The following is an 11,402-nucleotide window of genomic DNA, read 5'->3' on the forward strand; positions in this document are numbered from 1 at the left end:
AATTGTCAACCAGAAAATGTTTAAATTTTTTTGTTTGTTTGTTTTTGTTTTTGTTTTTTTGAGACGGAGTCTCGCTCTGTCGCCCAGGCTGGAGTGCAGTGGCCGGATCTCAGCTCACTGCAAGCTCCGCCTCCCGGGTTCACGCCATTCTCCTGCCTCAGCCTCCCGAGTAGCTGGGACTACAGGCGCCCGCCACCTCGCCCGGCTAGTTTTTTTTTTTTTTTTTTTGTATTTTTTAGTAGAGACGGAGTTTCACCGGGTTAGCCAGGATGGTCTCGATTTCCTGACCTCATGATCCGCCCGTCTCGGCCTCCTAAAGTGCTGGGATTACAGGCTTGAGCCACCGCGCCCGGCCAAATGTTTAAATTTACCTACAGCCTGGAAGCCCCTGCTTTGTTGCCCCGCCTTTCTGAATCAAACCAATGTATTTCTTAAATCTATTTGATTGATGTCTCATGCCTCCTAAAATATATAAAACCAAGCTGTACCCCAATCACCATGGGCACATGTTCTCAGGACCTCCTGAGGGCTGTGTCACAGGCCATGGTCACTCATATTTGGCTCAGAGTAAATCTCTAAAAATATTTGGCTCAGAATAAATCTCTAAAAATATTTTACACAGTTTGAGTCTTTTCATCAACACATCTCAAAAAAAAAAAAAAAAAAGGAAGCTACTCTGAGTGGCTTTGGGTTTTTAGCTCTGTGGATGAGTGAGGGTGTCAAAAAGCAAAACTGACAAAAAGAGAAATTACACCTGGATAGTTGGTAAACATAGCACTTTAAAGCCACCTGGAGCCTTCAGGTCATCAGCAGTCTCAGCCTTTGCTGGGCTGCTCGTCTTGGTATTGAACTGACCAAAAAAAAAAAAGAGAGGAGGGGAAGAGAGAGGAGCAAAAGGGCTGGCCATGCCCGAGTGTAGTTCTAAGAGAAATGATTTTCAAGTTCAAAGTGCTCCTAGCTTTCTTCATCTGTAGAGCGTTCATTACATCATAGGGTAAGCGATGACGAAATAGCTAAGCTCTGAGTCGATCAGCTTTCTATACTTCCTGTAAATTTCCCGCAGGGTCCTGTCCTCTTCATTCGTCTCATATCTGTTTGTATAAATTCTCACCTGTGTCAACAGAGAAATACATCCACATATGAGCATGTACACACACACACACACACACACAGACACATTGTGACTACACTTTTCAGGGCTTGACAACAACTTAAATGATCTACACATACAGTTGTTGAATCAGGAAAATATGTTGGCAGAATCAGGAAAAGACCAAACCCAACTGCTAGAAAAAAGAGCTCCAAATTCCCTTCTGTGAAACTGCTGATTTCCAATGAACAGATGATTCTGTTCATTGCCTTATCTCTGCCCTTCATTCCAGAGCGGAAGTACCATTCCCGGATGCCCCCACTCCACCCCGTGGAACCAGCCTGGGGACCGCTTACCTTGAGCGTGCGCAGGGCACACTGCCGTTCTTTCTGACTCTTCAGGATCCGCTCCACAAACCTAACATCAAGGAAAGCCCAGATTTTGAAGTAAAACAACTTCCTGCAGGATATGATGAGGAGGTGCAGCTCCTCGTCGAGTGACTCGTGGTTGTTGTTGAATTCAAAAGTTAATTTCTGGAAAAGCACCAAAAGGGAAGATGTGTGTGGGCAGAGACGCTGAGACTGGCTGGGTTGCCCTGTAACCCAGTTCCACGACCTGGCTCTGGGCCTGATAGCTATGATGGTTTGGGGGCTTTTAATTTTAATTTTTAATTTTTGTGGTACATAGGTATATATATTTACGGGGTATATGGGATATTTTGATGTAGGCATACAATGTGTAATAATCACAATGGGGTAAATAGAGCATTTATCCTTTGTGTTACAAACAATCCAATTATACTCTTTTAGTTATTTAAAAATGTACAATTAAATGATGCTTGACTATAGACACCCTGTCGTGCTATCAAATACTAGATCTTGTTCGTTCTTTCTAAGTTTTTTTGTACCCATTAACCATCCCCACTTCCCTCTCCACCCCCTACTACCCTTCCCTGCCTCTAGTAACCATCCTTTTACTCTCCATCTCCATGAGTTAAATTGTTTTAATTTTTAGCTTCCACAAATAAGTGAGAACATGCAAAGTTTGTCCTTCGGTGCCTGACGTATTTCACTTAACATAACGACCTCAGTTGCATCTATGTTATTGTAAACGAGAGAATCTCATGCTTTTTTGTGACTGAATAGTACTCCATTGTGTGTATGTACCACATTTTCTTTATCCATTGATGGACACTTAGGTTGCTTCCAAATGTTGGCTATTGTGAACAGTGCTGCAATAAACATGAGAGTGCAGACATCTCTTTGATATATTGACTTTCTTTCTTTGGGGTATATACCTAGCAGTGGGATTGCTGGATCGTATGTAAGCTCTATTTTTAGTTTTTTGAGGAACCTCCAAACTGTTCTCTACAGTGGCTGTACTACTTTAAATTCCCACCAACTGTATATGAGAATTTTCTTTTCTCCACATCCTTTCCGGCATTTGCTATTGCCTGTCTTTTGAATAAAAATCGTTTTAACTGGGGTAAGATAATATCTCACTGTGGTTTTGATTTGCATTTCTCTGATGATCAGTGATGTCGAGCACCTTTTAATATATCTATTTTGCCATTTATATGTCTTCTTTTGAGAAATACCTGTTCAGGTCTTTTGCCCATTTTTAATTGGATTACTATTTTTTTTTCCTATCGAGTTGTTTGAGCTCTATATATTCTGGTTGTTTATTAATCCCTTGTGAGATGGGTAGCTTGCAAATATTTTCTCCCATTCTTCCTGTGGGTTGTCTCTTCACTTTGTTGATTGTTTCCTTCGTTGTGCAGAAACCTTTTAACTTGATGTGATCCCATCTGTCTATGTTTGCTTTGGTTGCCTGTGCTTGTGGGGTATTACTCAAGAGATCTTTGCCCAGTCCAATGTCCTGGAGAGTTTCCGCAACGTTTTCTTGTAGTAGTTTCATAGCTTGAGGTCTTAGATTGAAGTCTTCAGTCCATTTTGATTTGATTTTCATATACGGCAAGAGATAGTGGTCTAGTTTCATTCTTCTGCATATGGATATCCAGTTTTCCTAGCACCATTTACTGAAGAGATTGTCCTTTTCCCAATGTATGTTTTTGACACCTTTGTCAAACATGAGTTCACTATAGATGAATGAATTTGTTTCTGGGTTCTCTATTCTGTTCTGTTGGTCTTTATGGGATTAATAAATAACCAGAATATATAAGGAGCTCAAAATCTGTTTTTATGCTAGTCTCATGCTGTTTTAGTGACTATACCTCTGCAGTATAATTTGAAGTCAGGTAATGTGGTTTCTACAGTTTTGTTCTTTTTGGTCAGGACAGCTTTGGCTATTCTGCATCTTTTGTGGTTCCATATATGTATAAATTTAAGATTCTCTGTTCTATTTCTGTGAAGAACGTCATTGGTATTTTGATAGGATTGCACTGAATCTGTAGATGGCTTTGGGTAGTGTAAACATTTTGACAATATTGATTCTTCCAACTCATGAACATAGAATATCTTTCCATTTTTTGTGTCCTCTTCAATTTCTTGCATCAATATTTTATAGTTTTCATTGTAGAGATCTTTCATTCCTTTGGTTAACTCCTAGGTATTTAATTTTATTTGTAGCTATTGTAAACAGGATTACTTTCTTGATTTATTTTTCAGATTGTTCACTGTCGGCGTATAGAAATGCTACTGATTTTTGTATGTTGATTTTGTATCTTGCAACTTTACTGAATTTTTTTAGCTGATAGGTTTTTTTTTAGTGGAGTCTTTAGGTTTTTCCAAATATAATATAACATCTTCACACAAAAATTATTTGACTTTGTTTTCTATTTGGATGCCTTTTATTTCTCTCATCTGATTGCTCTAGCTAGGACTTCCAGTACTATGTTGAATGGCAGTGGTAACAGTGGCATCCTTAATTTGTTCCGGATCTTAAAGAAAAGGCTTTCAGTTTCTCCCTATTCAATATGATACTAGCTGTGGGTCTGTCATATATGGCTTTTATTGTATTGAGGTATGTTCCTTCTACACCCAGTTTTTTGAGAGTTTTAATCATGAAGGGATGTTGAATTTTATCAAATGCTTTTACAGCATTGATTAAAATAATCATATGTTTTTTGTTCTTAATTCTGTTGTTATGAGGTATCACATTGATTTGTTTGCATATTTTGAACCATTCTTGCATCCCTGTGATAAATCCCACTTGGTGAGGATGAATGATCTTTGTAATGTGTTGTCAAATTTGGTTTGCTAGTAATTTGTTGAGAAATTTTCCATCAATGTTCATTAGGAATATTCACCTATAGTTTTCTTGTTTTTGATGTGTCCTTATCTGGCTTTGGTATCAGGGTAATACCAGCTTTGTAGAATGAGTTTAAAAGTATTCCCTCTGCTTCTGTTTTTGGAGTAGTTTGAATAGGATTGGTATTAGTTCTTCTTTAAATATTTGATAAAAGTCAGCAGTACAGCCATCAGGTCAAGGGCTTTTCTTTGCTTTGGGACTTTTTATTACAGCTTCTATCTTGTTACTTGTCAATGGTCTGTTAAGGTTCTGGATTTCTTCATGGTTCAATCTTGGTAGGTTGTAAGTGTCTAGGAATTTATTCATGTCTTCTAGGTTTTCCAATTTATTGGCATATAGTTGCTCACTATAGGCTCTAATTATCCTTTGTATTTCTCCAGTATTGGTTGTAATGTCTCCTTTTTCATCTCTGATTTTATTTATTTGGGTCTTCTCTCATTTTTTTCTTATTTTGGCTAATGATTTGTCAATTTTGTTTATCTTTTCAAAAACTTTATTTCCTTGATCTTTTGCATTATTGGTTTCACTTGCACTCATTCCTGCTCCAATCTTTATTGTTTCTTCTACCAATTTTGGGATTGGGTTTGCTCTTGGTTTGTTTAGTCCTTTAAAGTGTATCATTAGAATGTTTATTTGAAGTTTTTCTTCTTTTTTGATGTAGGCGCTTATAGCTATAAACTTCCCTCTTAGGTATTGCTCACTGTATCCTATAGGTTTTGGTATGTTGTGTCTCTATTATTGTTTGTTTCAAAAATATTTCAATTTCCTTCTTAATCTCTTCATGAACCACTGGTTATTCAGGAGCATATTGTTTAATTTCCACGTGTTCATATAATTTCCAAAATTTTTCTTGTTATTAATTTCTAGTTTTATTCTGTTGTGGTCAGAGAAGATGCTTGTTATAATTTCAATTTTTTGAATGTTTTAAGACTTTTTTGTGACCTAACGTGTGGCCTATCCTTGTGAATGATGTGCTAAGGAGAAGAATGTGTATTCTTCAGCCATTGGATAAAATTTTCTGTAAATATCCTTTAGGCCCTTTTTGTTCCTAATGCAGATGAAGTCTGCTGTTTCTTTGTTGATTTTCTGTCTTGAAGATCTACCCAATACTGAAAGGGGGGTGTTGAAGTCTCCAGCTGTTATTATATCAGGGTCTATCTCTCTCTTTAGCCCTAATAATATTTGCTTTATATGTCTGGGTGCTCCAGTGTTGAGTGCATATATATATTTACAATTGTTATATCCTCTTGCTGAATTGACTCTTTTGTCATTATATAATGACTTTGTCTCTTTTTATAGATTTTGTATTGAAAACTATTTTGTCTGATATAAGCATAGCTACTGCTGCTCTTTTTTGGTTTCCGTTGGCATTAAATACCATTTTCTATCTCTTTATTTTCAATCTACGTGTGTCTTTATAGGTGAAATATGTTACTTGTAGGCAGCAGATAACTGAGTCTTTCTTTTTAATCTGTTCAGCCACCTACATCTTTTGATTAGAGGGTTTAGTCCATTTATATTCAATGTTAGTATTAAGTAGGAACTTACTCTGGCCATTTTGTTATTTGTTTTCTGGTTGTTTTGTGGTCTTCTCTTCCTTCTTTTCTTCCTTCCTGTGTTCCTTTTAGGGAAGGTGATTTTCTCTGGAGTTATGTTTAATTTCTTGCTTTTTATTTTATTTATCTGTTGTATGTTTTTAGATTTGAGATTACCATGAGGCTTGCAAACAATATCTTATAACTCATTATTTTAAACTGATGACAACTTAACACTGATTGCATAAATAAACGAATAAAAACTTTTTACTTTAACTTTGTCTCCCTACAGTTTAACTTTTTGTTGTTTCTATTTGTATCTTATTGTACCGTCGATGTCTTGAAAAGTTGTTGTTATTATTTTTGATCAGCTTATATGTTTGTCTTTCTACTTAAGATATGAGTAGTTGACTCACCACAATTCCGGTGTTACAATATTCTGTGTTTTTCTGCGTACTTACTATTACCAGTAAGTAATAGTAAGTATACATCTTGTACCTTCAGATGATTTCTTATTGCTCATCAATGCCCTTTTCTTTCAGATTGAAGAACTCCCTTTAGCATTTCTTGTAGGACAGGTCTGGTGTTAATGGAATTTGGTGGCTTTTTAGATAAGGGACATTGGACATGTAGTTCTTAGAGGAAGAGATTTGAGAATGATGGTGATCTCATCCAAGTTTGCAAAACTTGGAATTTGGAGGCAGTGTACTTGGAGTATACAAGGTGCTTGTCCCAGCCCTGCAGCGGACTGGCTGGATGACTGTGGGCTGGTCGCTGAACCTCAAGTTCTTCTGCAGCATACAAGCACCATGACGATGTCTGCCCTACCCCACCTTAGGGTTATATGGATCCCTAATGAGGTACTAGCACCTTGCAGTCCATCCATGTTTGCAGAGATACATAAACGTGTTAATATCAATTGTCACAACCACTGTGAGGTCCTTGGAAAGACAAAATGATCCTGATCTTACAGATGAGAAAGCTGCTAGATTAGGGAACAGCCCGAAACTCTGAGTTCTTCAGTTGTGTAAATCAAATTTGACTTTTTGTCTGGACTGGTCCTCCCCATTCTATCTCCCCAGTTACCAGGCACTGGCACTGCTATAACCAGACAGATCCCCCAACTGAGATCTGACCATAGGAGTCACAGGGTCTCCTGCATGCTGCTGTGACCTGGTAGAAAGGTAGGAAGAGGCAGCCCAGCTGCTCTTCACCTGCAGGGCACCTCCTGGCTCAGGCTTCATAGCTCTGAGTGGGGATTTAGGGGCTTTCCCTGGCTGACAGCTAACCAGATAATTCCTTGTGTCTACCACATGTAGGAAGTGAGTAGCAGCTTTTGTTGCCTACTGTGGTCTTGGGAGGAGGGGAGAAGGCTTAGTTGGTGATATTTGCTAGAACTTCAATTTGAGATTGAGTGAACATTTGGGAGCCCAGCCAAGAGCAGGCAGCAGTGGGCTTTCTTCTGGGGAAGCCAGTCACCTAAACAGCAGTCACTCCTCACAAGTCCTACCTACCTGCAGAGTGTGCCGGAAGGTGGGCAGGAGATCTATCAGAGTGGGTCTCATGGACCAGTCTGGGTCACTGAAATAGCAGCTTCTCAGACTGATGCTCCTGACTGGGATCTCCTGCAAGAGGATTCGGGCCAAGCGTTCGTACTTCATGATCCGTTCAAAGTAGAAGTTCACCTTCAGATTGGTGGCCTGCCTGGCCAGCTTGGCCCAGGACATACCCCAGATGACCTGTCCGTGGGGGTCATGAATGTGGCATTTGATGTTTATGGTCCAGAGGGTGCTGGCGTTCTCACACAAATTCTCAAGCAGCTCGTCGGAGATACAGTTGTAATTGAGGTTCAGGGACACAAGATTGTGGAATGTGGACATGGTCTTTTTGAACTGGGGGCTGCTGTAGACAGCAAGGTGATGACTGAAGTAGTCCTCGATGTTGAGTTCCGAGATCACATTCTCATTCCTCAGGTGGCTGAGGGAGTCGAGAATGTGGCAGCCTTGCTCCACGGTCAGCCTGGCCCCTTTTAGGTTGAGGTAATCCAGGTGTTTGCCCATCTTCTTTAAGAAGAAGCTCAAGCTCCTGATGAATGAGCTCCTGATGCTGTTCCTCCACACCAGGCGGTCCAGCTCCAGGTGTTGGATGGAAAGAGATTTCAGACGGTTGTTGCTCTTACTCAGACAAGACAGGAGGCCCCGCATGGTGACCTGGAACTTCTTGGTCAAGACAGCATTGTAAGGATTCAGGAATTTGACCTCCAGGCGTTCCAGATAACGACCAAACTTCTTAACATACCAAAGAGCCGACTCAACTTCAGATGCATGTACCCTGGAAGGTCTCCCGCTGAAGGTGATGGTCCTGTACCGCCAGAGGTCAGCAGAATACATCATCTGGTTCCACTTTCTGCAGACAAGAGCAGCCCTGGACCTGTCCCTGTCTCCTAGCCACCAGAAAACACGGCACAGACACACATCGGGCAGAGCGGCCCAGCAGCTCTGGTCTTGGGGCTGGATCAGTTCACTTTCTTCGTCCATCCAGGAACTGGGATGTAGAGTGCAGCTGTATGTTAGGCAGGGCTTCCAAAATTGAGGAAAGGAAAGCAATCACTTGCTTTCTGTGGGGAGTAAAAAAGAAGAGCCATTACCTGTCAAACAGAGACGAAACTCAAATGAACCAGCTTTCCCTGTGGTCCCAAGTGCCTTAGGCACTGTGCTAGGTGTGGGTGGTTCAATGATACATTCATGATACAGTCCACACCTGCAAGGATTTCACAGTCTATCCAGGGATACAGACCAGTACTCAATTATAACCCTGTGAGAGAGTGGGAAGGTTCAGGCAGACTCTAGTGCGGGGTAGCACACATGGAGGGTGACTTACTCTGTTTGGCTAAATACAGTGTTTGGAAGTAGAGAGGGCTGCTCAGAGGAGGTGACGCCTGAGTTGGGTTTTGAAGGGTGAGTAGGATTTGTGAGGCAGATCAGGTGGGCCTAGTGGTAGTGGTGGAGGAACTGATGCATTCTGGGCAGAGGGAACAACACGTGCAAAGCCACAGAACTGTGAGCCGGGCGTGGTGGCTCATGCCTGTAATCCCAGCACTTTGGGAGGCCGAGGCGGGCGGATCACCTGAGGTCGGGAGTTCGAGACCAGCCTGACCAACATGGAGAAACCTGTCTCTACTAAAAAAATACAAAATTAGCCGGGCATGGTGGTGCATGCCTGTAATCCTAGCTACTTGGGAGGCTGAGGCAGGAGAATCGCTTGAGCTGAGGAAGCAGAGGTTGCTGTGAGCTGAGATGGCGCCATTGCACTCCAGCCTGGGCAACAAGAGTGAAACTCCGTCTCAAAAAAAGAAAAAAAAAAAAAAAAGAACTGTGAATGTATGTGACATGTTCCCGTTCAGGGAACTAAAAATGGTTTGGTCATCTGGCACTTGTTACGTGGGCTGGAAATGGAGGAACTGGATCACGTGGGAGCAGTGGGAGGTGCTGGATCAAGGGGTCCTGAGTGAAGGGATAAAGATTATGTCCTAGAGGCCAGAGATTCCCAATTCCCATTTCCCCAAGATTTTGGAATCCTGACATGGCCTGTCCCCTTCCAGTATCTAGCTGCATTGTGGACAGTTGTGTTTACATTCAAGAGCTGTAACAGCAGAACGGGGTGGAAAACCCCAGCTGAGGTCATGGAGAGCCCTTTGAAGGTTGATGGGTCACATGTCTGGAAGCCACATGGTGAGTTCTGAGGTGTGGAAAGGACACTCTAGGGGGAGGGTGGGTAGAGGAAGGGTGGTCAAGAGCAGAGTCCCGGCATTGTGGTGGGAATGGGGATGTGTTTGCGAGTTCTTTAGAAGACACGATTTGGTAACTGTTGAAGGAAGAGGTGGGGAAGTCTGGAAAGTGTCTGACCTATAATCTATGTCCTTGCCTTTTCTCCCAAGGGACCCACACACCCCTGCTTTTAAGAAGTTACTCAAACATTTAACAAATGAAGAAATAGGTCTCTTCAACCACTTGTAAACTGCCCAAGGCTAGGGGCCTCCACAGCACTCCACCAAGCAAAGCTCCTAAAAGGTGCTGCAGAAGAGAGAAACCAATTTAAAAGCTCCACGAAGCGAAGACTTGGAACCAACTCAAATGCCCATCAATGATCAACAGGATTAAGAAAATGTGGCACATATACACCATGGAATACTATGCAGCCATAAAAAAGAATGAGTTCATGTCCTTTGCAGGGACATGGATGAAGCTGGAAACCATCATTCTCAGCAAACTAACGTAGGAACAGAAAACCGAACACCACATGTTCTCACTCATAAGTGGGAGTTGAACAATGAGAACACATGGACACAGGGAGGGGAACATCACACACTGGGGCCTGTTGGGGGATGGGGGGAAGGGGAGGGAGAGCATTAGGACAAATACCTAATGCATGCGGGGCTTAAAACCTAGATGACGGGTTGATGGTTGCAGCAAACCACCATGGCACATGTATACCTTTGTACCAAACCTGCACGTTCTGCACGTGTATCCCAGAACTTAAAGTATAAAAAAATAAATAAATAAATAAAAGCTCCATGAAACCTTTTGGCCAGCAAGGTCGTAGGTGAGAAAAATCATCAGACGCTGGTGCTGTAGGGTGGGGTTGGAAGAATATGTTTGTCTGGAAGAGTTGCTGCAAGGAGACTCGAAGTCCTATTTAATGCCTAGGAGCCTCCCCTTATCCCCCCAGACCCCATCAGAGGCAGTGTAGCTTAGTGGGTTGGATCCTAGCTATGCCCATTGCAGTCGGATGACCTTAGGCAAGTCCATTTCTCTGTGTCTCAGTCCTCACCTCTGTAAATGGGGTAGTAATAGTGCCTTTCTCCTAGTGTTGGGAGGATTAAGTGAGCTGATACCTGGAAAGCACCAGGAACAGTGCCTACCCCATAGTAAACGCTGCACAAGAGCTGGCTGCCGTTAATAAGAAAGTGGGTGCTCAGGTACTTCTGCAATGTCCCGTCAAGGAAGGTAGGAATACAAACACATCCATTTCACAAATACGGAAATGGAGGTGTTGGAAGGTGAATAGAGTTTCCCAGGGAGAACGTGTAGTAAGTGGGGAGATGGGATTCGAACACAGGGTTGTTCCACCATATCACACAGCTGCCAATCGGGGAGGGAAATCTACAGATATCCTACCCACCACGGGAGGAGAGTTGGCCCGGCAACTCCTGCAGCTAAAGACGCTTCCCAGAGGAGGTGATGAGAGCAGCTCGCCTCCCCTACGCCGGCCTCGGGGCATCCCACCGCCACCCCAGCCTGCTCCCGCCCACGCTCGCCAGTTACCCGTTCGGTGAGCCCTGCTCGGGCTGCGCCCAGTTTGGGCTGCGGGGACTGCGAGCACGCCTGCCTGCTCCGCCCGCGCAGCTGCTGCTCCGACGCCAACTCCGTGGGCGCCCGGGGTCTGCACCTTGCTCTGGCCCAGGCTAAATGCCAAGCTCGGGCCGCCTTTGTGACGCGCCGCCACCT

At 42.7% G+C, this 11,402-nt stretch overlaps 2 protein-coding genes across 2 annotated transcripts in view; both read right to left on the bottom strand.

The window, feature by feature from the left end:
* The window catches only part of RNASEK (ribonuclease K), a 303,790-nt gene that overhangs the window by 229,434 nt on the left and 62,954 nt on the right, over positions 1-11,402 (bottom strand). The gene's annotated exons all lie outside the window — the stretch shown is intronic.
* FBXO39 (F-box protein 39) lies at positions 760-11,327 on the bottom strand. Its single transcript, XM_050765361.1, has 4 exons — positions 11,220-11,327; positions 7,410-8,512; positions 1,447-1,623; positions 760-1,111 (listed from the first exon to the last, which is right to left on the bottom strand). The coding sequence occupies exons 2-4, from the start codon at positions 8,430-8,432 to the stop codon at positions 983-985; spliced, it is 1,329 nt and encodes a 442-aa protein (XP_050621318.1). The 5' UTR covers positions 8,433-8,512; positions 11,220-11,327; the 3' UTR covers positions 760-982.

This window comes from Macaca thibetana, chromosome 16 (genome assembly GCF_024542745.1).
Source record: "Macaca thibetana thibetana isolate TM-01 chromosome 16, ASM2454274v1, whole genome shotgun sequence".
NCBI classification, from domain to species: domain Eukaryota; kingdom Metazoa; phylum Chordata; class Mammalia; order Primates; family Cercopithecidae; genus Macaca; species Macaca thibetana.